Source organism: Peromyscus californicus, unplaced genomic scaffold (genome assembly GCF_007827085.1).
Source record: "Peromyscus californicus insignis strain IS unplaced genomic scaffold, ASM782708v3 Scaffold_9__1_contigs__length_137607984, whole genome shotgun sequence".
Classification (NCBI taxonomy): Eukaryota; Metazoa; Chordata; class Mammalia; order Rodentia; family Cricetidae; genus Peromyscus; species Peromyscus californicus.
The window spans coordinates 123,401,171-123,428,069 of record NW_026294617.1 but is presented as its reverse complement, the minus strand read 5'-3'; the positions used below and the strand labels follow the sequence as shown (position 1 = coordinate 123,428,069).

Sequence of the window (26,899 nt, the reverse complement as noted above, 5' to 3'; positions counted from 1 at the left end):
TGAGGAAGTGGAATGGGCTGTGCTTGTCTAGACACACAGCTATAGGATTAGATCCGTACGTAGCTCAGCAGGTAAGATGCTTGCTGCGCAAGCCTGGGGAGCTAAGTTTTAAACCCCAACACTCCTTTAAAAAGCCGTACACGGTGGCACTCACACCTCTAACGCCACGGAGGGCGGTGATGGGCGTGCTGCCCAGGGAGGTTTGCTGGCCAGCCAGCCTGGCTGAGAAACAGTGAGCTCCGGGCTGAGAGAAAGAGACACTATCTCAAGGGAATAAGGCACACAAGGGTAGAGCAGGGTACCCAACACCCTCTGCGACCTCAGCACTCCTGTGCACCTACACATAGAGACGTGGACCTGAACAGACGCACTTATACCACCCACATACGCCAGAGAGAGAGAGAGAGAGAGAGAGAGAGAGAGAGAGAGAGAGAGAGAGAGAGAGTTGATGAAAGAAGAGAGAAAAGAGGGAGAACAGAGTAAACACTACAAATACTGACTCACAGAGAAAGACAGTTAAGTAAACTTGACAAATATTAGTTAGGGAACCTGGATAAGGGATGTACAGGAATGTCTTTATAGTTATGTCCTTCTTACAACTTTTCTATATTTTTAATGATTTCTAAACAAAAGTTTACACTATAAGACCCTTTAAAGCTATTTTTAGTGTATATGCACTGTGCACAGTACTGAGTTTCATAAGGATATAACGTACTTTGACCGTGTCCCCTTCTTAGCCCCTCTGGGACCTCCCCCACCTCCTATTAGCTCCCAAGACCTTTTTATTATGTTGCAGAAATGTGCACATAGACTTTGGGAATCAATATCAATTTTATGAGAAAGAAAAAAATACCAAAGTAAAACATTTTGATATAAATCTTCTGGCACCACTGCCACAGAAATAAACTTTTTAAACTTGACATTGCCTATATTTGCTTTTCTCTGATCCAAGTTTTGGTATTCAACTTTCTTTTATGTATTAGGGCATTTCCTAAAAATGCTACTACGCAGTATTATGCAAGAGAATTTTCAGAAGAGGAAAAAGAAGCCCTTGAACAATCAAAGACTTTGGTTGATTTTCTCAACAATGTGTCCACAAGGTAAGAAAGTACATACTAAAAACTTTATAAACATAATATGCACACACTGATTTTTAATAATGGTGTCTCAAGAAGCAGCTTCCTGTGTGACTCTTAGGAGTATGAGGACAGTTGTCAGTGGGACGTGAGTGAATGAGTCTCAGTGATTCCTGCCCTTCTACTGCTGAGTTATCATGGGCCTCTCCTTCTAGGACTGTACCAAACATAGCAAGAACAATCAAGTGTACCAAGATGTTTTCCTAATTCCAAATTATCAGTTAAGTTAACTGTTGCTTATCTGAATGCCTGAGGCCAGAACATGACAGGCTGTGGGTGAGATAAAAGTCTAAACACAAAATTAATTGATGCTTTCTACACAGTGGCTGACGGTGACTTTATACAAAGGAGGGTCCGACTTTTTATACCTTTCATGGAAGTAAAGGGAAGTTTCGCATCACATGATTTAGTCCAGCCTAGAATATATGACAAGAAGTACGGAGCAGCCGGATCCTGTAAATTGAGAGCTGCCCAGTCACAGCACAGACAGCTTCTTCACTGTTCCAGAGAGACCCGCAGGGAGGCAGGGCCTGTGAGATGAGCAGTGCAGGCCCATGTTCTAACAAGAAGGGACTTCTGGGATTCCCTCCCTGTTGTCAAGGAGAGAGAACCCAGACCCAAAAGAAAGAACAACATTTCTATAAGAACTGATAGTTAGTACTGGTCAGACTAAATAAGAAACCTATACTAATATTACTGGTTTTCTTCCCTTTTTAAAACTGTTCATCGTTATTTAATGTTTTTAAGTTTGGGGAAGTGTGCTTATGGTCTAGGAGTAAGTTGAAGCATCTATCTAATTATTCTTTTACCAATAAAAACTCAGGAGTCAGATATGGGGTAAAAACCTGATTGCTCAGAGAAGCCACGGTAAAGCGACTTCAGAAAGGCCTTTTGGCCTGAGGAGGGAGAAAGAGAGGGGGTCACTGCTTCTCTGATCAATCAGGTTTTCACCCCTCATCTGACTCCCGAGTTTTTAGTGATAAAAGAATAATTAGATAAACATGTCATACAATTGACCAGAAAAGTGGTGAGGAAGTGGCTGAGACCTCTCTCTCCTTCCTCCATCCAAAAAGGGATGAGCACCTTCCTAAGCCCCTCCTTACTACTTCCTGTGTCTCTCTATCAGTCCTCAGTCCTCCAAAACCTCTATGGCTGATTTTGGTCAGCTAGTAGCAAGCTCCGCCCTCTGATTCAAAGTAAACTTTATTGCCAGTCTTGGGAGTGTCACCAAAATGTCCCACAACAGTGAACACCTTTTTAAAAAGTGAGTTATTTTATCTAAAATAAACCTAAGTGTAGACATTTTCCAAAGAGGAAAATGGTGAGAGATATTTCCAAGGGATTCATGCAGTGCCAGCCTAGGGTTATAAGCAGTGATGGTCCCGATGGGCACACACATCTGGAGCCCATCTTCATGCCTGTGATGGCAGTGGCAATGTCACTGGATGCCAACATCCAGCCTGTTGGCTGCTTCTCTTTTAAATGAAACAGTGTTGAAATAGCCCTGCAGCAGAACGAAATCATGAACACATTTATCGATGACTGGAAGAACCTCGCAGAGGAAGAAAGCACTTTTGGGGACAAGACTGACACCCACCTGAAAGAGTACCAGTCCTTTACAGACCTTCACAGCACCATGGAGAAGATGATCACCTGCGTCTCGTGGCACCCAACCATCTATGGTAAGAAAGTAATGCCAGGGGTTCCCTTTCGGTCTGACTTTGAAAAAGTCTTACTTTCATATATAAAATCGAAAATGAGATTGATTTCAACTTAACATATAAAACTTGCTGAGTGCCAGGCCCCTGCCAAGCAAGCATTTCCCACACCTCACTTGGGGGAAAGGCTTGTTCAGGTCACCCGACTGCTGGGGCAGTGAATGAAGAATCTGTCTTTGCCTGGGGCCTGCCAGACTCCGCCGCTAAATTCACTGCCCCTAACACTCTGGACAGACATCTTCAAAGAGTTCAACAGCTAAAGGAAAAGCAATCAGCGTGTCCAGTTGTAGCCATGGAAAGAGAAGTCTCCACTCTCTCCCTTCCTTCCTCCTCACTGGCATTTTTCTTATTAAAAATATTTCTTGAAGGCTGGACAGATGGCTCAGTGGTCAAAAGAACATACTGCTCTTGTAGGAGACCAAAGCTCATGCCCCGCACCCACATCGGGTGGCTCACCTGTAACACCTGTAACTCCAGCTCTGGGGGATCTGACACCTCCGACTGGTCCCCATGGTCCCCACACTCATAAACACACACCACAGAGAGACAGGCACATATACACACAATTAAAAATAAAATCAAGTCTTATTTTTAGTAACAAGCCTTCCAAGGAAGCTGTCCATGCTAACCACACATCTCAGTTTGAAACAGCTACATTTTCAGTGCTGAGTGGCATGCGACTCATGCCTACAACGTCAAGTCTACTACCAGGACAGGCACAGGCAGAGGCCTCTCTGTGGACCTTGGCTGCTGACCACTTCGCACGTGTATTTCAACCAGGGCTCATAGTCGTATCGGTGGCTGTGCGTCTCTCCTACGAAGAGAGAGTCCACTTCTCGGGGAAACTACTGCTACAACCATCATTGCTTCTCTTCTGGAGTTTCTCTGACCCCATACACCCTCAGGTAACAAGGACGGAGCACTGAAAGCTTAACTTTTGCAAATACCACGTCATCATGTCTTTAGAGCAATTTTAACTGCAAATTCTCCTAATGTTGTAAACGCTTAGAAAATAGGATTTCTTTCCTTGCTGCTTGCCATCTGAGCAGAGCTAAACTTTACAGTTATTCCATTGAAAGTCTATTGGACAAGTCAATTTGAGAAAACAGAGCTCTTGGAGCTGGGGGGATGGCTCACTGTAAAGTATCTGCCATGAAAGCTCGGAGACTGAGTTCAGGTCCTCACAAGCCATGTAAAAAGCCGCGTTGATTGTCATATTTGTAACCACAGTGCTTGGGATGGGAGATGGGGGGTCTCTAGGGCTCATTGGCCAGTCAATCCAGGCCAATTAGTGACCTTCAGGTTCAGAAAGGACTCTGTCTCAAAACATAAGGTAAAGAAGCAATTGAGGACCCCTGATCGCTACCCTACACACAGACATGCATGCAACTGCACATATGTGCATGTACGCACACACGCAGCTCTTTGATGGGTCTTGTTTAAATATTGAGATGTTCAAATGCAGATAGGTTTTCAGCTTCCTAAGAATTTCCTCAATTCTGACGATCACCAGTAGGGGGTGATAGTGAGCAAGAATAACTGTGTGGGAGAGTACTGGGAACCATGTTCCCACAATAAAGTGCAGGATCCTTTTTTCAACTCTCTCATTTAGTGGCAGCCAATCATCAAGCGGGTCCCAAACTTGGAACTGTATATTCAACTTTCCAGACTTTAAATAGTTTAAGCAAAACACACCTGAGCATGAGCACATACACACCCCCACACACTCAAACCCACCCCCTTATCAAGCCATGTAAAACGAGACTGACGGCTGGATTCATTTCTTGTTTCCATTTTCTTCTCAGTAAGAGTTCTTACTACAAGGTGCTGTTTGCATTATATTATTTCAACGATCTTCAATGTAATAACACTCCACTCCTCTGAGGGTCTTAATTACTGTGGAATAAAGGCCTTCTCTGATGAGTCTTAGCTTCCTTCTTCACCACATCTGGAGTAGGGCAGTTTTGTTCTAGGGGACTGTACCTATTATACATTCAGAAATCAGAGGGCTAGATCGCTAGCCTTTCACTTACTTTACCCCAAACTAGTGCAGGCCCGTCTCCTGAGAGGGCAACGTCCTGGTGCTCTCCACTCTGCCACAGAAGTGCAGCTGAATGTCTAGTCTGTTAGGATGCTAAATGACTTTTCTCACCTCTATTTTAAAGAGCAGCTTGAAAAGGGCAAGCATGGATTGTGGAGATGATGCTGTGGGTAAAGCAGGCGAGAGTGAGGACCTGAGTTCAGATCCCCAGCACCCATGTAGTTATTGAGTGGCTGTGGTAGCCCTCCTGGAATGCCAGTGCTCTGGAGACTGAGGTAGGGGACCTTGGGACAAGTTGGATGACTAAAGACAGGTGAACTAGCTGAACTGACTCTGAGTTCTACTGAGAGACCCTATCTCACTAGATAAGTCGGAGAACGATTGACATCAACCTCTGCCCTACACACACTACACACACACACACACATACACTACACATACACTACACACACACACACATACATACACACATACTTATGAACACACATATACATACACCCATACACATGCCACACACATATGCACATGCACAAAAAAAATAGATACTTTTTAAGGGATAATACAAGTGATTTACATTTTCTAATCAAAACTATGATAGTATTAGTATTTTTACTTTCAAAAATAGAGCTCTCTCTAAAGTCCAGAAAGTGCCATAAACTAAAATAATTTAGTTTTATAAAAATCCAGTTGGGCCAGGTATGGTAGTGTGAGCCTTTAATCCCAGCACTCAGGGTGCAGAAGCAGGTGGATCTCTGTAGGTGTGAGGCCAGCCTGGTCCACACAGTGAGTTCCTGGACAGCCAAATCTACATAGAGGGACCCTTCTCAAAGAAAGGAAAGAAAAATCCAGTTGGAAAACTTTACCTGGGGCCTAGCTTTTGCCGCTGTAGAAAACAACAGCCGTGCGCTGTCTTGCCTGGTGGTGATGTTAACTTAATGATTCCCTCATGCATACTTTTCATCTTCTGTATTTCATACTGTTTTAAATTTTGAAATATTTACCAACATTACTTCCAGATTCTCCCACTCAGGGAATTTTCTTCTTGACTGTCCACTATGTGCCTGAGTAGATACTGTAGAGAAGAAAGACAAATATCATATCCTCACAGAGTTTATCCTCTTCACTCTTCAAAAACACCAATTGCATTTTCTTTTGTTTTAAATATGATAACATGCCCCAATAATTATATATCCCTTGGGTGGATAATAGAAGGAACTAGATCTCTGAGGGAGCTTACCCACTAGTCTCATTTGTGGGACCAAGGTCCATGATAAAATTCAACAAAAGTGCCTCTGAGGACTGGCTCAAATGTGCATGGCTTACAGACAGCTACAAAATTAGACTTCTACCCACCTCAGTATTGTTTAATAGGTTTTCTTGTTCTTTTCTTTTGACTCATGGGGTTGACTTTAGTTGATGCTGGAGAGCCCCGATGACATCTTCTGCTTCGAGTTCTGTCCGAGTGACCCTAATATCATCGCTGGAGGCTGCATAAATGGACAGGTAATTAGGAATTGTCTTCAGATGTTTACTGATGCTGTAAGAAGTTTTGATTTTGATAACTTTAGAGCTTAGGGGTTCAGTGTGGCACAGGGAAGGCATGTTGGCCATATGTCAATCACTCTGTCAGGACTTGAGTAGAAAGATATATCAGACATGGTATTGGCACTTGAAGTGTTCATAGGGTAATTCAGTCAGAATAACAAAACTCAGTTAAATCTATCTTTTTTCACTTATGCAGCCCAGACCCACTTGCCTAGGGATTGACTTGTGAAGATGGGCCCTTTTACATCAGTTAACAATCAAGAAACTCATGCCTCATGGACATGCCCACAGGCCAGTCTGACCTGGGGAATTCCTCTCTCTTCCCAGATAACTCTAGTTTGTGTCAAACTGACAATAAAAATTAACCAATAGAGCAAGCTGCAAGCATCGCTACCTCTTAGGAAAGAGACCATTGCTTGAATATCCCGGATGCTATGTAGGAGTTACTAAATAATGCAGAATGGAAGTGGAGATTCACTGGAAAATACACATACATCATTGGGATGTACTTGGCACTACATTTCCTTTATTTTTCTTCTAAGACATTTAATTTATACCACATTGAGATTCTACCCTCCAATATTGTTGTATTGGGGAAGCAAAATAAAAACCTTTACAGCCTTTCTATGATCTAAGCTCTGAGTTATTTCAATCCAGTGAGTTTGACTGTTAGAAACTTCACTTAGGGCACAGGATGTAGCTAGAGAGGGTTACCCAGCATGTGCAAAGCCCTGAATTCGATCCCCCAGAGAATGGTGGCACACACCTGCACTCCCAGCACTTGGGAGGTGGAGGCAGGAAGATCCTGAGTTTTAGGCCATCCTTGGCTACATAGATAGTTAGAGGTCAGCCTGGGCTACATGAGACCCGATCCCAATTAATACAATCCAATGGAGGTGTCTGTTCTTTCTGTATGTGGCTGAGAAGCTTGCTTAGTTTAGATTCACACAGCAGCAGCTCCCAGGTGTATTTCTCCAGAACAACAGGAAAATCAGGAAAACGAATAGGTCCCTGGCTTTTGTCTAACAGCTACTGCGATCGTGGTAATCACCCAGAGCCATTTCCTAAGCCAAGAAAACCTGAAGTGCCTTTGCATTTGTGACAAAAATGGTCTGACTTTGTTTCAGAATATTTTAGAAGGCCACTGTATAATAGAATCACTCATGATTCCCCAACATTGGCATTCCGTCACTGGAAACAACTCACGCTTGGTGTTGCGTATTCTACTTTGTTCTTGTTCTTAAGAGAATGATCATCCAAGTAACATACAAATTCTGAGTTAGCCATTAGAGGCAATTAAGATAATTTGTCTGCTTTTCTTCCCCCATGATTAATTCTTGAGAATCTGGGTAAATTCTGTTTCTCCCCAGGTCTGAAGCAGCTATACCTATATTCAGAGCAGAAAGGACAAAATCTTACCAAAGTATGGGGAAGTGCATAATATTTGTCTGACATTTATTTACTCAATAACAGCATTTGATAACATGAATATGAAACAGAGAGTTGGGGATACTGATGGAGAGACAAAAACATTCTCTTCAGTATCTGTTCTACAAGTTGTCAGTTACGTAGGCTACAGGCTAGATCTGATTACGCCCTAAGGTGACTGATTTTTCTCAGGCTGTATACCAATCGCTTCCTAAAAAGCCACCTCTCAGACCCAATTCTCTATGTCCTGACAATGCTGTGCTAACATTTCTCTCTGTTTTAGATTGTCCTGTGGGATATCACGTCACACGCAGACCGCATAGAAAACATCAAGGCGGGCGGCAGCAGAAGCAAAAAGGCCATTCTCAAGGTTGGCTGCCCCTAGCCTCTCATTCACAAGGACTCAAGGTTGGCTGCCCCTAGCCTCTCACTCACAAGGACTCAAGGTTGGCTGCCCCTAGCCTCTCATTCACAAGGACTCAAGGTTGGCTGCCCCTAGCCTCTCACTCACAAGGACTCAAGGTTGGCTGCCCCTAGCCTCTCACTCACAAGGACTCAAGGTTGGCTGCCCCTAGCCTCTCACTCACAAGGACTCAAGGTTGGCTGCCCCTAGCCTCTCACTCACAAGGACTCAAGGTTGGCTGCCCCTAGCCTCTCATTCACAAGGACTCAAGGTTGGCTGCCCCTAGCCTCTCACTCACAAGGACTCAAGGTTGGCTGTCCCTAGCCTCTCACTCACTCAAGGACTCAAAGTTGGCTGTCCCTAGCCTCTCACTCACAAGGACTCAAGGTTGGCTGTCCCTAGCCTCTCACTCACTCAAGGACTCAAAGTTGGCTGTCCCTAGCCTCTCACTCACAAGGACTCAAGGTTGGCTGTCCCTAGCCTCTCACTCACTCAAGGACTCAAGGTTGGCTGTCTCTAGCTTCTCACTCACAAGGACGCTTCTAACCATTCCAGAGTTTATCAAAATGCATATAACAGATTCACTAAGCTCTTTAAAGCTCAGTGAGAAACACAGCAATAATTTTGTTTTACTACCTTCACATCTGCTTGCAGGCATGTCCTGAATCACTTTGTATGGGGGTGTTTACTAAGGACACAGCAAAACAAGCTTCTTTGGCAATGCAGGATTTTATGGGGTTGTGTTGCTGTGTTTATTGTTAAAGAAAATGAAGGAAGCAAATAATGTGTCTAAAGTGACGCTGTTGAAGGAGCCCAGGACAGAAGGACAGGAAGTCTGGGTATCCAGGTGCTGTCGCACAGGCTAGGAGCTTGGATGCGCCACCTCACCTCTCCGAGAATCGGTTCGCATGTATAAGATGAGAGAGTGACAGTGGGTAAGAGCACCTGTCCCCAAGCCTGATGACCGGAGTCCCATCCCTGAGACCCACATGGTGGAAGGAGAGAGCTGACTCCCAAGAGTTATCCTCTGACTTCTACACTCAGGCACACACACACACATGTGCACACGTACAGAATAAATTAAGTAGTGCAAATCTTAAATTAAAAGAATACATTATGGTTCTGTGAGGCTGTGGATTCCATTAGGAGTACTGGGAAGAGCAGTCAGCCTCCAGGTCAGTACTTATCCTCCGTATCACACATCCCTCCAGTCCCCGTTCTCCAGCCTTGGGATCCATAGGGCTCTCGCTGAGGAGTGGTAAGATGTCTACATCCCTGTACCCATGGAAACACTCCTTCAAGAATAGATTGGGTCCATTTTCCTTGTGTAGTTCAGAGATCACACTATATTGAAAGGGAGAGTTGGTAAGTGTTACTAAATATGTGGTATACTGAAACACTAATTTGTGTCTTCCCTTAACTGATACAACTCTGGGTTTTTCCATTTTAACAGCAATAGCCAGTAAAGTGGAGTTCACCCATCAGCGCTCTGCAATGTAACTTTCTTTTGACATTTCTCTAGCCTATGTTCCTCCTTGAACCAGACAGTAATAAGGAAGCGATGTACATCAGACACTGTGCGGTGTCTTCAATAGAAAACGGACATAGGAAAGTAATCACAGATATACACTGGCTGCCAGACTCCTTTGAGGTGAGTGCTGATGGCTGATGGGTGCTGGGACTCAAACCTTGTCTGTCTGGAGGAGCAGTCAGTGCTCTTAAACACCCAGCCATCTCACCAGCCCAAATTCTGTTAGATTTGTTTTGTTAGGTTGAGACAATGTCTCATGTATCCCTGACTGGCTTTGAACTTACTATGTAGTCAAGGATGGCCATGAATTTCTGCCTCTCCTGTCTCCACCTCCCGAGTATATGTACACCGTGCCCAGGGTATGTGGGACTGCTGGAGGTCAAACCAGGGTTCTGGGCACACTTAGCAGCCACCAACTGAGCTAGCCACATTCCTGTTTAGTTTATAAAATACGTTTTCCAAGCTTCTGGAATAGTACCGTGGTTTAGGAGTTTGCTCTTGCTTCCTTTCTGTCACTGTAATAAAATGCTCTGACTAAAAAACCTTAGGAGCGGGAAGGGGTTACTTGGCTTACATGTCCAAGTCCATCCTTGAGAGAAGACAAGGCAGGAACTTGAAGCAGGAACCGTGGAGGAACACTTGCTAACTCCATCACTAGCTCCTTCTTGGGCTCATACTTAGCTTTCTTGGGGTTTTTTTGTTTTTCTTTTTTGTTTGTTTTCCAGGCAGTGTTTCTCTGTGTATCCTTCACTGTCCTGGAACTCACTCTGTAGACCAGGCTGGCCTCGAATTCACAGAGATCCACCTGCCTCTGTCTCCCGAGTGTTGAGATTAAAGACATGCACCACCTCGGCCCACCATTATACAGTAGGCCCAGAATCAGCTACTTAGGGATGGTTCTATCCACAATGGGTTGGAACCTCAGGTACCAAGTAATAAGGTAATTTCCAACTGGATCTAGGCAATTCCTCAGCCAAGGCTTTCCTCTGTGTTGATTCTAGACACAAGAGGCTGTGTCTAGTTGACAAAGATAATCATTAGGACAGAGTTCTAAATCTTTAAAATGTAAGGCCCTAGAGTGGTAAATCTCTGATACCCTCAGAGTGGCCTCAGTAGAAAGATAAATTCTTAAACTATCAGATCCAATGGAAGTTGACATTCGGCACCAACCAGAAAGGGTTGGGAGCTGAGGGTGGGTCAGCCTGGTCTGCAGTTGCCTGGCCAGTGTGACGTCTACGGGATTGGGTGCGGCATCTCCTTCTCACTCAGCCCACTGGAAACCCATCACTGTACACTATTTTGCTCATTTACCCAATCAAGACAGTCATGTTTCCATACACATTTGAGAGAGCGGCCGTGACAAGTTGCCTACAAACCCTTTAGGCTCCTTAACAAGTAGTTAGTGGGGACTTTGGACCTCCTAGGACTGTGGGCGGGCCCTGAAGAGCCTCTGTGTGCTTGCAGAGTTGTGCCAGTAATTTGACAGTGGACACCATCAGTTTCCTTTTGTCTTTTATTCTCCTTGTTTTTAATCCTGGGGTTTAGGGGGACAGGGTCTCTCTATGTAGCCCTGGCTGTTCTGGAAGTCTCTATGTAGACCAGGAACTAAAGGCACACAGCACTATGCCTGGCCAGCATCCGTTTCCTATTTGAGACTTAGCCCCTTTTCTCCTGAGCTTTCCTGTTGTTTTTTTTTGTTTTTTTGTTTTTTTTTTTTTTTGGTTTTTCGAGACAGGGTTTCTCTGTGTAGCTTTGCACCTTTCCTGGATCTCGCTCTGTAGACCAGGCTGGCCTCGAACTCACAGAGATCTGCCTGGCTCTGCCTCCCGAGTGCTGGGATTAAAGGCGTGTGCCACCACCGCCCGGCGAGCTTTCCTGTTTAATAGTCTCCTGAAATCTACATTTGTTAGGCTCAACAATTGATAGTAAAAAACTGAAAGAGCCTGTATTTCTAAAACCAGTGAATAATAAAGCGATGTATATTATCTACATTTTACAAAACATTTAAAATAATTTGTGAATATGCAGGTAAAATTCAGGCTATGTGAGTTGAAAAATTTGAGAATCAATGTTTATATGCATCCTAATTAAAACCATATAAAAATATTTCTGTGAACAGAAAGTTTATAAGAATTCAAAGTAGGGTTGTATTTGGTCTTAAAACCCAGATTTCAAACATCCATGATAGTGTTAAGGATATTTTAACAAAGTTTTTAAAAGAAGAAAATTTAAAAGAAAAATAGCTATGAGAAAAATCGTTTCTAGCTACTCAGAACTTACCTTTTTCTGCTGTCATTTGTTTTTATTTTTTTTATTAAGAAAATTTTTCATTCATTTTACACACCAATCAAAGATCCCCCTCTTCCCTCCTCCCACCCCACCAGCCTTCCTCTCCCAACCCACCCCCTGCTCTCACCCACAAGAGGGCAAGGCCTCAGAATTTACTTTTTTAATAATAGTTTTTATGCTTTGGAAATCATATATGTATATATAGTGAAATGCAGCTGGCTAGAGAAGATCAGAGGCAGCCTTAGAGGGAACCTACTACTGTTAGTTTACAGAATTTTCTTTTCTTAAAAATTTTTAAATAGATTAACAGAATGGGCTCTGTCTTTGAAAATCGGAGTGGAATAAATTGTCAGCTCGTCACATGCTCAGCAGATTGGTAAGTTTCACTTCAAACATTTCCTGGAACCCTTCACAAGCCATGCTCTTTTCTCTTTGATGCTCCTAAAACCAATGTTTCTTTTCACTCATTCAATAACCGTTACTACAGCAATTAACCTAATGTAACTGAAGGAGAATTGTATAGACTATCGCTGCTAAGGGTGTCGCTGGCATCTGAAACAAAAGAAACCTTGACTTGGAGCAGTGTGGTGTGTGCCTTTAATCCCAGCACTCAGGAGGCTTCAACAGGGCAGGGTCTGTGAGTGTGAAGCCAAGTGGTCTACAAAGCAAGTTCCGGGCCAAAAAAACTCCAAAAAAAAAAAAAAACAAAAACAAAAACAAAAAAGAGCTTCTTATGGGGATAAAATTGGAAACAACAAGAAAATAGGAGCCAGCAAGAAGGCTCAGCTGGTAAAAGCCCTTGGCAGAAAAGTCTGACAACCCGAGTTAGAGTCTCGGAACCCAGGGTGGAAGGAGAGAGCCAGCTCTCAGCAGTTATCTGCTGACTGCCACACATGCACATGGCATGCCAGGTCTATGCTCAGACATGTCGTGCGCACAGTGATAATAATAATGGTCATAGTAATCATGGTAATAGTAAAGAATAGTTTTAGAAAACAGTTAACTATGTGTTGCCGTTGCTATCAGTACACAGCATTATCCATAGTGTTTCTGCTTCTTCATACCCCACATTTGTAAATCTATGGTATATGTCGTTTACATTCAGTCTATCTCAAAGATATGAGGGTCGTCACGTGTAACAGGAAGACTTCTTCAAGGCAGAAGAACATTGTTGTAACTTGATGGCCATGTTGGAAGCTATTCATTTAGATAAAATTACATTTGCCCATTTATAGAATTAATAATTCATAACAATATAGGAAATTTAATACTTATCTAGAGAAGTAATGCTTATCTAGACTCCAAATACCAGGAAAAAAATGCTATTAAAAATGGCTTTGTAGCCGGGCGGTGGTGGCGCATGCCTTTAATCCCAGCACTCGGGAGGCAGAGGCAGGAGGATCTCTGTGAGTTCGAGGCCAGCCTGGTCTACAGAGCAAGATCCAGGAAAAGGCGCAAAGCTACACAGAGAAACCCTGTCTCGAAAAACCAAAAAAAAAAAAAATGGCTTTGTAGCTCATAATCAAAGCACTCAAAAGACTGAAGCCTGAGAATTATGGATTAAGTCCAGCCTGAGCTATATCATGAGGTTTATGTTTTTTTAAATCTTTGAAGCTGGATGTGGTAACACACATCTTTAATCCCAGCACTTGAGAGGCATAGGTAAGTAGACTTCTGTGAGTTTGAGGCAAGCTTGGTCTGCATACTGGGTTCCAGGACAACTAGAACTACATAGTGAGACCCTGACTCAAAAATCCAAAAACCAAAAACAAAAACTCTTTGGCTGGGACAGAGTTAATGACATGCTGTGCTAGGGAAGCTGGCAGAAACAGAAGCTGTGGGGTCCAAGAGAAGGTGCTGGGGACTGTAACAGCCACCATTAAAATTATATGTTTTTAATGGATGAACTTATTACATATGAGTTGTATCTTAATAAAGCACTTACATTCCTTTTTAAAGTCACCAGTTTCCAAACCGAATTCCCATGTATTACCATCAAGACAAAGGAAATCTAACACCCATAGGCATGGTATAATTTAATAAATTGTGAAACATGGTGCTGGAGGGGTGACTCGGTGTACTGACTGCTCTGGAAGAGGTCCCAGGTTCAGTTCCCAGCACCCACACGAGGCAGCTCACCCCTCCCATAACTCCAGCTCCAGGAAATCTGAGGCTCTCTTCAGATGATGCACTCCCATGCACAAAGTCACATTCAGCCGCACACAAATGCATATCGTTAAAAATCAAATCTTTTATAAAATGAAGTGCAGAATGGTCTCATTTCATTAAAGTTTAGTTTCAGAAATGTTAGGAAGTTACCACGTTAACATGTAGCCACCAGGGTGTCTTAACATCGGACCTCTTACTTGTTCTTAATTAAGTAACAACAACAACAAAAACAAACAACATGAGCTTTCTTTTAGTACAATATGTTTTTGGGATATTCGACCTCAAAAACCTGCAAGCACAGCTGCCCCCGCCACCACAGCCGCCGCCGCAAGCACAACCACAGCCATAACTACAACCAACAACCACACAAACTCCCAACAACCAACAACGGAGAAGAAGAAAGAAGAAACCATTGAAATTCCCTTTGATGTGCCATCGACCTTCTTGCACCTGGATCTCTCCTGGAAGCCCCTGTCTAGAGTAAGTAGCATGGCCTTGGTTCCCTCCCATACACTACACATTCTGCATAGATCACACCCACGCACCCACCCTCCACATGAAGAATGATTCAGATTAACACAGGACCTCAATATTCATGAATTCGTTCATTCAACCAATAAACTTCTGACTGAGGGTGATTGATGCTTACCTAGACCCAAACAGATACCCAAATCGCGGCGAACTAGGGATTGGTATTTCCCATGTAAGCAAGCTACAATTTAGAAACAGTTGTGTGATGATTCTTTAGCTGTACATTGTTTCCTTAAAAATCGGTAGCTACTCAGGTGACCCCAGGAAAGTTAATTTTCCCTACTTCCATAGAAAAAAAACTGCACATTTTGAATATAAGTAGTAAGAAATGATACTATAATACTGCTGACCAAACAGAGTAGAGAAGTCATTGAGTAAGAAGTCATCCGTATTAGACTTGAGTCAGCAATTCGCCTTCAGAATAGCATAGTGGCAGATGGGGACATGTGGGAAGTGTGTAGGGGTCTTTCTTTAGAATGTGTAATTCTAATTCCAAACTTAATATTTATCTTTTCTTTTGATTTATGAATATCACATTGACATTACTGGATGTTTGCTCCCAGGGAAGGAGCTTGGAGGGGTGAGACAATTTCTGAAATAACCGAGAAAGAACAGGAAAGAGAATTAGTAATTGTCTGGGGTAGGGGCTAGAGAGATGGCTCAGTGGTTAAGAGAAGTTGCTGCTCTTGCAGAGGATATGGTTTCAATTCCCAGCACCCACATGGAGGCTCACAACCATCATTGACAGTCCCAGGGCATCAGATGCCCGTGAGCACCAAGCATGCTCATGGTGCACAAACATACATACAAGCCAAACACCCATACAAAAAAAATAAAATAAAATAAAACTAAAAGAATTTTTTAGAGAAAAAAGAAATTGTCTGTGGTAAGATTTACTGAGATGTGAACAGTTAAAGCAAAATGAATATGCAAATGTTCCAAAGGACAAAAGCAAGGGGATATGTAACATCCCGAGGGAGAAAACTGGGGGCAGATCCATGGAGAAAGAAACTGAATGGCCATTTATCATTCTGGCCATGAACGCGTGATGTAGGCACAGGGCCACATCTATCATTCAGGGTAAAATTGTCCCTGATGGGACCAGCAGACACTCAGGTAGATGCCAGGTCCCTTTCTGAAGCCTCACTCTACTGAAGGATTTAGGGATCAGAGAACTGAATCATTATTTTACATTACAACTCATAAAGGTGAGTTTTAGAATATAGTATAAAACATATAAAGAGAGAAAATAATACTTCGGGCCTGGGAACTATGTCCCCAGGCAAGCTTCCCTTGGAAGCCTGGCTTTAGAAATACAGATTAGGTGCTTTCTATGGGGAAAAGACCTGGGATAAAGGAGGGGGAGCAATAAAAGGTAAGGTTCTTACACTCTGGGGGCAGAAGAAACAGGCAAAGAAAAAAAATCTAAGGGTTTCCTAAGAATATTTCTTTTTTTTAATGTTCTTCCAACAGATAAAACTGTCTAAGGGTGAAACAAGTTTAGACCACTGTCCAACCAAATTGAGCCTGGGTGAAGACCCTTTTCTTTGCAAAATGCAAGGTAATTAACTGCCTTTGCCCATTAAAAGCGCATTTGGAACATTCATATCCATTCATGTCTAAGGTGAGTTACTTACTAGAACAGTCTATTGTGGTTATATCGCTAGCAATCCACAGAATCTATTTAATGAACAAAGCGATTTATTTAGGGGTTAACTCACAAAACAGAATAAAGGAATTTGTTGCAGGATCTTGGAATGGTGAAGCACAGTCCAATGCTGTTCTCTGACGAGCTCTACCCTGGTCCATTCCAGCCTCCAAAACCAGGAGGTAGCAAAGAGAGCGCATATGTACATCCCAGGTCTTAAGGGTACCCCAGCAGCCACACCCCAGGGGCATATACCTCAAGGTCATAGGCAGATGTAACAGTTACCTGCTACCTCATGAGGGGTGGTGCTTCAGGGCATGGCTCAAACAATCACCCACTACATCTCCCCCTTTTGTCTAAATAAGAAAGTTCTAACTTAACACAAAATTATATACAATAGGAATGATTATTATATGCAGATGTAACAGTCTTATTAAATAAGAAACACAGAGCCAAATGCAGAGTTAAAAGCCCAAGGGGTCAGAGCAGTAGCGAAGAGCTGAGACTAAAACCGCCTTCTTACTATCCGCTGCCACTGCCGTCCTTCCCCTGAGAAAGAGACCTACTTCCTGTGTATCTGTCTTTTTATTGAGTTTCTGTTCTGCCTTCTCATTGGTTGTAAACCCGTCCACATCCTCCTCATCACTGCCTGTCTATACAGACCTCCAGGTCTCTATGGTTGGTATTGAGATTAAAGGCGTGTGTCTCCATGCTGGTGGTGTCCTTGAACACACAGAGATCTGCCTGTCATGTGATCGGGATTAAGGGCGTGTGCTACCACTGCCAGACTTCTGCTATGGCTTGCTATTAGCTCTGACCCCCAGGCAACTTTATTTATTAACATACAAATAAAATCACATTTCAGCACAAATAAAGTATCACCATAATTATATATACAATAGGAATGATTATTAAGTATTGTCAAGGAGAAATAATGGGTAATGACCTAAGCAAAATGGAACTACAACCAACAAGAACAACATCAAACAAGAGATACATACTAAAATCCAGAGATGTCTAGAACACAGGTAAATGGTATGTTAGAGAGATTATTCCAAAAGCTGTCTTATCCTGAAGAATCTGAATCTAGTACTTAGTATGTTCTAGCTAAGATACGAGAAGATTGTAACTGTAACTATCTAGTCTTCAACCCCATCAAAGACCTGAGAAGGAATATAATAATACCTGAGAAAATGGGAAATGCATGCAAGCATGGGAAATATTTCGAGAATAGACAGAGACAGCTGGAAGCCTGGACAGTCACCTAAAGTTTCTCAGCACTGTTAGGATATCTAATTTGGTTCCAGGCCTAGAATATCTGAGAAACCATTTTTAGAAGCAGGAATTTTGAAAGACCATCTTATCCTTTCTTGGCAGAGTTCAGTTGCTTTTCCTTGTGTCTTGCTCATCTGGAAAGGACAGCATTCATATTGTCAGCAGTCGAGACAAGGGCTGTTCTTTGCCCAGTAGGCCACTATGCTCCAGGAAGAAGACAAATTTCCAAACTGAGTGTCTGAAAAGCCCAACATTCTCTAAGGATCAGATTGGTGCTGTCAGGAGCAATGGTGTCTCACGTCATATTATTTAAATGCCATATTCTCTAGGTCTATGACGTGTTTGAAGATTACCTGTCCATCTGATCTATGTATCTGTAAATCTGGACAACCTAACTATATAACTATAGAAATGACAAGCATGGGTGGCTATAATTCTGTAAGTCTTATCTAGCTAAATAACTTAAGGACTAAGGCTTATATAAACAAGGTAAATAGTCTATAAGCAAATGTACAGTAAAAGGACAATGACCGCCAGGCTGTGGTGGCACATGCCTTTAATCCCAGCACTCGGGAGGCAGAGGCAGGAAGATCTTTGTGAGTTCGAGGCCAGCCTGGGCTACAGAGCAAGTTCCAGGACAGGCTCCAAAGCTACACAGAGAAAACCCTGTCTCGAAAAACCAAAAAAAAAAAAAAAAAGGACAATGACCTCAAAATTGTGACAATACACAAAATATCTTAAACAGAGGTAGAAATGTATAGCGCAATATGCAATATGACAACAATATGTATCAATATACAAAATATCCTAAACAGAGGTAGAACATACATACAGTACGACAAATATAATTTTACATTTGTATCAATATACAAAATATTTCAGATAGGAGTGGAAATATGTGTACAATATGGAAATTATAGTTTTGAATTTGTATTAATTTACAAATTATCTTAAATATGAATATAAAAATAGTTTACATTTATATCAATATATAAGAATCCATAGCAACACAAATTATCTGAAGTTGATACTTTACTAAATTAGTTTCCTAGTATACACAATAATCTGCCTTAATATCCTATACCTATCCATTCTTAAGGAGAATACTGAGTCTAATTTTTGTTCCATCCCCAACCCTATAACCATCATCTATAACCCTGAGAAATAGGAAACCTTTGGGAGAGGGGGAGTTGTCTTCTAGAATTGCTTGATTTGTAAAAAGAATTCAGCTAATGAAACCTCCAGGATGGAAGCTTATAATTGCTGTAGGAGAGATAGCCTGTACTGAAACCATCAGGACACAAGTGTCGCAACAGAATTCTCTGGTTCAGTTTGGAAAGCACTGAGTGTGTGCAAGTGTGCACACTTGTGTGTGCACATGTGTACATGCATCTGTCTGTCTGTCTGTTCTACCTGCTTTTATTGCTGATGCTAGTCTTGAACTCCTGGACTTGAGTAGAACCTGAGATGGCCTCTGCGTCAGCTCCTGCCTCCAGGTTGCTGCCTTGTTTGAGGTCCTGCCCTCACTGGTTTAAATGATGAACTATTATATGGAACTGTGAGGGAAATAAACCTTTTCCTCCCAACTTGCTTTTGGTTGTGGTATTTCATCACAGCAATAATAGCCATAACAAATACAGGTAGATATGATCAAAATACATTGTATACATGTATGAAAGTTTCAAAGAATATATAAATAAAATAAAATTTTAAGTGAATGAAGCCCACCTAAGGAATGTGTAGTATTCAAAGAATAATTTTATAGACGAAAACTTATCTCAGGCATAAGAAAATAAATCATGAAGCACAAAAAGACAAATTGCCAAAATTATAATTTTTAAATTAATAGTTACACAGTGCCATGACAAATGAAGCTGAACGAAAAATGAAAATTCATTTTTAAATCTAGCTTGACTCAGCCCATGCTTCTTTGGAAAGTGATTGAAGGGTATGCACAAGCTATCAAAACCCTCAAAGGTTTGCTGAGCGCATCACCCCGAAAGCAAAGTGCACTGAAAATGTACAAAACTCACTACAATTGAAGCGTTTTTCAGACACTTGCTGGCCCCCAAAGACTTCTGTTGTAAAGTTTCCAAGGTTTGTTTTAACAAAGGACATCTAAAAAATCTTTTTTATGTGAGTAATAACCAGCTGAAGCAGATCTGTGCTGGAGGGCAGGGGAAAGAATCTGGATTTGGGGACATTTGAAAAAAACATAACGTGTTTGTTTTCCTTTGGTTGGACCTGCTGGGTTTTAAAGGAACTCCTAGGGATTCCTCTCTTCCCCCTTTGGATCCAGTTTATCCATTATAATTGATTGAGTTCCAGCTGTTGGTCAGAGACTGTGCTAATAGCGTGCATGCCTTCATTCTGTGGGCCAGGGACTGTGCTAATGGTGTGCATGCCTTCATTCTGTGGGCCAGGGACTGTGCTAATGGTGTGCATGCCTTCATTCTGTGGGCCAGGGACTGCTGATATCTAACATCATGTGCTTCTTCTTTCATCTAACAAACACTCATGGAGGTCTCATTGGAAGGCTAGTGTGGCAGTAGAATCAGATGCTCACAACAACCCTGCAACGCGGGAATCTTCATTCATGTTCTATAATTAGGAAAACAAGGCCAACAGATGTTAATGCAGCTTGCGAAGAGACTGTCTTGTGTTAAATATCTTAGGATATTTTTCTTACTGGGTATCCCAGGATGGCCTGGAATTCCTTATGTACTCTAAGCTGCCTGCCTCCATTTTGCAGCAACCCTATAGTCCCAGCCTTGGAAGTGTTGAGGTTACAGATGTGAGTTTCCACCCCCAACCCTATTACCATTTTTTTAACTGGGTAAACATAAGATGTGAGTACTTTACCTAGTTTAGAGTATGGATATTATTACACTTTGTAAAGTGTGAAGTTTTTATTTGGCTTAATAATTTTATTGTGTGCCGGGCGGTGGTGGCGCACGCCTTTAATCCCAGCACTCGGGAGGCAGAGCCAGGCGGATCTCTGTGAGTTCGAGGCCAGCCTGGGCTACCAAGTGAGTTCCAGGAAAGGCGCAAAGCTACACAGAGAAACCCTGTCTCGAAAAACCAAAAAAAAAAAAAAAAAAAAAAAAAAAAAAAAAAAAAAATAATTTTATTGTGGAATAATAGAAATAAGGTATATTGTACATTAGTAAGAGTTTGGGCGGCTCGCACACGCATACCCAGGAAGCACCATCAGGGCCACCGTGTGGAGCACATCCCTCACTCCCAAAGGTTCTCTCACAGAAGTGTCCCTTTGTCATCTGTCCTAACTTCCTGCCACTCCACATTAATTTGCGTTTTGTACAATGTTTTATATGAATTATTCAGAGTATGCACTCTCATTTTTAGCTAGCTGCTTGTTATAATTGTTTGTTTGTCTGTTGGTTTGGAGGGGACAGGTTCTTACTGTGTAGCCCAGGCTGGCCCCACACTCACAATCCTCCTGCCTCAGCTTCCCTACTGCTAGGATTAAAAGTGATGGCCATTTTTACTTGAGAATAGAAGACTTTTACTGATTTTTAGTGATACCCACCCCCAGGCTCAGTTATGACGTGGGGTCCTGACCCTGACTTCAAGAAGCTGTGTAAGCTCTGTTAGCCCCATCAGCTGACAAAGCAGTGTACTGCCATCTGTGAGGGATGAGCTCCATGACCTTCAGTAGCCGCATCAAGGCACAAAAGCACAGATTTGTTCTATAAACAAGACAAAGGAAGAAGCTAACGGTGTTATTAATAAAATACAGCGTTGTGACTGTATCGTGGAAGAAAGCTCCCATGAATCACCCTGGAAGTACTGAGTTGTGCTTCCGGCTTTATACTTGGAGTGTTTTTACGGCTTTTCTTGTGGGCATCCCAGTCACCAGCGTCTCTGCTTTGCACTTTGGCACCATTATTAAGTTAAAAGGGGGCGGGTCGCTCGAGCCCAACCGCGGCAGTCCCACAGCCGCCTGCCTCATTACCAGGGTGGCAAAGTGGTTGATGGGCAGGTGCCCTGCGCAGTGTGGGTGAGCCGCCCCAGGGACATTGCCTAGCAGCATGGAACCGGACGGCTCAAGGTCTCATCACTCTAAGGAGACTGCCGTGCAACTGAAAACTCAGAAGGGCTTCATCTCTGGAATTTTCCATTTGCTGTTTCCTGACATCAGTAGACCTTGAGTAACGAACTGAAACTGTAGAAAGTGAAACCGCAGACGCAGGGAGACTCCTACCTGGACTCCAGTTTCCTTGTCCTAGCAACGGCGGAGGGAGAGGCACGTGATCTTTCGTTGTTGCACGTTTGTCTAATTCTCTTCAGCTGTTGCTTCAAGTTTTGAAGTTCTGTCTTTAGACACATAAATCCTAAAATTAATGCTTCCTTCCTTCCCCCTCCCCCCTCCCTTCTTTCCCTCTCCCTCCCTCCCTCCCTCCGTCCCTCCCTCCCTCCCTCTCTTCCTTCCTTCCTTTCTTCCTGCTGCTGGGAAATGAACTTAGGACTTAGGGCCTCACACATGGTAGGCGCCATGTTCATACTACATTCAGTCAATAGGTATTTCTTAAACTCTCACAAAGCCCCTGAGAGCCCTCACAAAGGCTCTGAAAACACGGCTGTGAAAAAGGCAGGTCTCAGGGCTGGAGAGATGGCTTAGCCCTTGAGAGCACTGGCTGCTCCTCTGGAGGACCCTGTCCAACTCATAGCAACAGTGTCAGATGGCTCACGACTACCACACTCCAGCTCCAGGGGCTCCAACACCCTCTTTCGGACTCAGTGGGCATCTGCACTTACATGTGCCATACGAACACACACACACACACACACACACACACACACACACACACACACACACACTTAAATTTAATTTAAACTAAAATTAAGTTTAAAATAATGAACCTTTTATAAGATCAGTCTTTCCTTTCACAGAGCTAATAGTCTAGTGGGACAGTTATAAAATCCATTTATATGCACTTAAGGGAAAGTCCTACAATAAGCAGCTTGTAGCACACCCTTATGTTGTCAAACAGGAAGACACACCAGCAAATGAATATTTTCTTTCTGGACAACATGATTTTATAAGTTATTCTTAAAGAAAAACATTTGGGATAAATTACACCATAGAAGGAATAAGCATGTTCCCAGCAGAGACGCAAGTGGGCAGTCCAAAATTCACGTTGCAGGCAATTCCATGGTCTCAGAAAGACTGGCCACTTCCTGCCTCCTGTGTGAATAGCCAGCTTTAAGAATTGTATTAGATACCACTTGTGGTTTGGGAACACTGCCAGCTTGCACCTATTCTGGCCAGTCTTGGATCTGTTCAGTAGAGTGCACACATAACTTTTTCCTGTGACGGTTTGCCTATTGATCTAACACTGGCTTCCTTGGACCACGAGTCACAGGTTTTCTGGTGTATTCCTTCGCCATCTAGTGGTCAAGGATTACTCACCTTTGCCCTCCATTTTAGAACCCAGAGGAGTTAGTGGTCCCTAGACTTAGTTCAGTTAAAACTTTAAGAAATTCTGTGTGAACTATTTTTTAATTGAAAATATATCTTTTCATATACTGTGATCATGGTTTTCCTTACCCCAATTCCTCCCAGATTCTCCCCACCTCCCTACCCACCCAAATCCACAGCCTTTCTTTCTCCCTCATTAAAAACAAACAGGCAGCTGGAAAAATCAAACGAACCAGAATAGGAAAACAAAGAGAAAAAAAGGGAGCCAAAGAAAAAGCACAAGAAACACATACAGATGCAGACGTGCCCACACACACACACAGGCGGGTGGGGAGGGGACCATATAAACACAAAATCGGAACTCATAATATATAAGCAGAAGACCTGTACGGTTAGAAAGAAAGAAGGAAGGGAGGGAGGGAAGAAGGAAGGGAGGAAGGAAAAATGCAGGAAGGAAAGAAAGAAAAGCCTAGACAAAGCATTCAGAAAAAAACAAACCTCCAGAAATACCATTGAGTTTGTTTCTGTGCTGGCCATCTGCTGCCGGGCATGGGGCCTGCCCTGAAGTGTGGTTTGTCTACCCAGTGAGACTCCATTCGAGAAAACTGTGTTTTCCTTTGTGAGCAGTTGTCAGTGAGAAATAACCTCTGGGCTAGGGATGGGAGGCTTGTGTCTACTTCCCTTCTCAGCACTGGGACCCCATCTGGCGTAGACCTCCGCAGGCTCTGAGCATGCTGCCAGTCTCTGAGTTCACGTGTGTCGGCCCTTCTGTGTCTAAAGGTCTTCTTTCCTGGATGTCCTCCACTCCCACCAGCTCTTACAATTTTCCCACCTGTTCTTCTGCACAATCCCCGGAGTCCCGAGGGGAGGGATTTAATGAGACGTTCTATTTAGGACATCGAGTTCCCAGGTCTCTCACTCTCTGCACATTGTCCAGTGTGGGTATCTGTATTAGTTCTCATCTGCTGCAGGAAGAAGCTTCTCTGATGATGGCTGAGCAAGAAACTAATCTACAGATATAACAAAATGTCATTAGGAGTCATTTCACTGCTAAGTTCCTTTAGCAGAGCAGTAGCATTTGGTTTTTCCCTACATTCCCAGCCTGTCTAGTCTCAAGTTCTTAGACAGCGGAGAACGTCAGGCGTGGGTTCCCTCCCATGGAGTGGCCTTAGAGCTAATCAGACAGTGGTTGGTGACTCCACAATTTTTGTATCACTATTGCACCAGTGGCTCGTGCAGACAGGTCATCACTGGACAGTGAAGCCTTCGTAACTGGGCTGGTGTTTAGCTTTCTCCTCTAGAGGCATGCAAGAGTACCTTCCGGTACCATGAACTAGTCCGTAAGGATGAAGGCTCCAGGTAGACACCAGCTTCACTTCTCCATGAGAAATTCTGTATGCATTTTAAGGAGAAAGGCTATACTCTAATAGCTTCTGAATTCCTTTAGAACAGCCTTCACAGCCTGCCACATACTTTTTCAGCAGTGGCATAGTTGTTAAGAGTGGATTCTGGTGTTGATGGTCTGTGTCTAAAATCTCAAAGCCACAGGTCACTGTTTGACCAAGTAAATGGTTGTGCCTCTCCGTTCCTTGCCTTTTCTCTATCCTGCCTGGAAAAAAAGTGAGAAGATAAAAGGACTATATAACAGAGGTGGCTACATCATTGGACATTGTGCAGATGGGTTGATATAGAAATGCACACTATTTAGTGCCTGGCTCGTAGCAAGTAGTCAATAAAAGTCAGGTGCAAGAATTACTAACACCAGAGACTGAAACTCTGTGGTGCATAAGAATGGCTTTGAATTCACTAAATACCAAGGCTATCCCACTCAAGTCTGAGTAAATGTGGTTGATGGAAACATTTTTCTCTGGCTCTTGGACTGCACAGCATGAAACTGTTTTATTGAGCCACCATCATGGTTCAGCAGGTAAGGTGATTGTGATGATCGTCACACAAGCCTGAAGACCCGAATTTGATCCCTAGTACCCACATGGTTGAAGGAGAGAACAGATTTCTGAAAGTTGGTCTCTGACTTTCACACACTTGCTGTGCACATGTACGTGCACGCACACACACACTCAGATTTTTCAAACCCCCACTATTTTCTTGATGTTGACACTTTCCTTAGTGTTTATGGGCTCCCTACCTTTCCCCCTCTTCAATTTTGCCTCACCCATCTCTAGGAGAACAAAAGAGCACTCCCTCAAGTTAGAATATGATTCAATTTTTAAATATTTACTTATTGTTGTGTGTGTGAGTGTTTTGCTCGCATGCATATATGTATGTGTGTATATATATATATATATATATATATATATATATATATATATATACATACACACACACACACCTCATGTGTGTTAGGTGCTCATGGAAGCCGAAAGAAGGCATTGGGTCCCCTGAAACTGGAGTTACAAATGATGGTTAGCTGTCATGTGGGTGCTGGGAACTGAGCCAAGGTTCTAGAAAGAGAAGCCAGTGCTCTTAAATACTGAGCCTCCTCTCCAGTCCCAGAATATGACCCATATTTACAAAGCCTGTTTTATGTGTATCCACAGGATGTCACTACGGAGAGAAGTAGCAGCACTCCAGTGGTGTTTATCTCTAAAAGATGTGGCATTAAGTGCATTTTGTTATTTGGCACATGCTTTTCTCTATTTTCCAAAAGCTTAACAATATTATAAATTTTACATCATAAAAAAATCTTTCTCTAAAATAAAATGACATCAGCTAATTGAAAGAAAAATCCTGGTATTTTGGCCTCAGGATAGCTGTCCCCTTATACCACTTGCACATTTGACTCTAACGTGTAAATATATTATAACATAGTTGGTGGTGGCCTAAAAAGGATGGGGGTTCCTGCTAAACTGAAGCCTAATGAGTCTTGGACTAAATCACTGCCGTATTGGGAAAGGGATGAATGGAATAATGTGTGGCAAGCAACAGGAAATATAACATACATCTTAAAAGACCTTTCTCTCTAAACAGGTACGTCTTCTATCCATGTTCTTCTGAAGGAAAAGGTGTTAAGCCAGGTGAAAGCCCTGAAGTCAGCGGAAGTAAACCCCTACCACAATCTGGAGGCTGGAATAGCCAATATTCTCAAGCCGATAGAAGACTTCTGCACCAAGTTCTTTGTGGGAACAGAGGTAAACTAGAACTGTCTGGTCTTTAAATTACATCCCCCGCTGTTGTAGTTTTATAACCTTTATTTTACATGTTTCCTGTCTGAAGGCAGTTTCATGTTTTAATATGGTCATTGGTATTTAAGATTTTGAACTTAAGTGCCTCGTAGACTCAGGTTTGAAATCTTAACGGGTTGGGGATGTTGTCAGCCGAGTACCTACCTAGCATGCACGAGGCCCTGGGCTCCATCCCAGCACCACCTAGAACAGGCTTGATAGCACACATTGGTGATCTTAGCACTCAGAAGGTGGAGGCAGGAGGCTAGAGGAGCACAAGATCAAGGTCAACTGGACCTAGGTGACCCGGAGTCAGTTGTCAAGTGTCCACGTCTTCGTGGCAGGACCACTGCCTCCCATTGTCACTCACAGCTTCTGTCTCTTTCCCACTTTTCTGGCTGTCTCCTCTGTTGCTTCACATTAGCCCCTCTACCTTCCCCTCTCCGTAAAACGGCCATAGGTTAGCACCAGACATTCCAGTGCTTAAATCTGAGTGGAGGTTTGTGCTCTCTGCTCTTGACTTGAAAAGGTAAATGTTATGATGCGTCTTCCCTCTCTGT

The 26,899-nt window shown here is 42.9% G+C and overlaps 1 protein-coding gene and 1 long non-coding RNA gene across 2 annotated transcripts in view; one reads left to right on the top strand and one right to left on the bottom strand.

The window, feature by feature from the left end:
* The window catches only part of LOC128106172 (uncharacterized), a 31,791-nt gene extending 9,716 nt beyond the window's left edge, over nt 1-22,075 (bottom strand). Inside the window, exons 1-3 of the long non-coding RNA XR_008216612.1 lie at nt 21,940-22,075; nt 6,249-6,382; nt 5,759-5,967 (exon numbers count right to left, since the gene is read on the bottom strand). This is a non-coding gene — a long non-coding RNA (uncharacterized LOC128106172). The remainder of the gene's footprint in view (nt 1-5,758; nt 5,968-6,248; nt 6,383-21,939) is intronic.
* The window catches only part of Dnai3 (dynein axonemal intermediate chain 3), a 64,626-nt gene that overhangs the window by 22,774 nt on the left and 14,953 nt on the right, over nt 1-26,899 (top strand). Inside the window, exons 8-17 of the mRNA XM_052731491.1 lie at nt 984-1,100; nt 2,628-2,818; nt 3,635-3,759; nt 6,309-6,398; nt 8,152-8,238; nt 9,794-9,922; nt 12,394-12,467; nt 14,515-14,740; nt 16,265-16,352; nt 26,146-26,306. Coding sequence (XP_052587451.1) covers nt 984-1,100; nt 2,628-2,818; nt 3,635-3,759; nt 6,309-6,398; nt 8,152-8,238; nt 9,794-9,922; nt 12,394-12,467; nt 14,515-14,740; nt 16,265-16,352; nt 26,146-26,306 — 1,288 coding nt within the window. The remainder of the gene's footprint in view (nt 1-983; nt 1,101-2,627; nt 2,819-3,634; nt 3,760-6,308; nt 6,399-8,151; nt 8,239-9,793; nt 9,923-12,393; nt 12,468-14,514; nt 14,741-16,264; nt 16,353-26,145; nt 26,307-26,899) is intronic.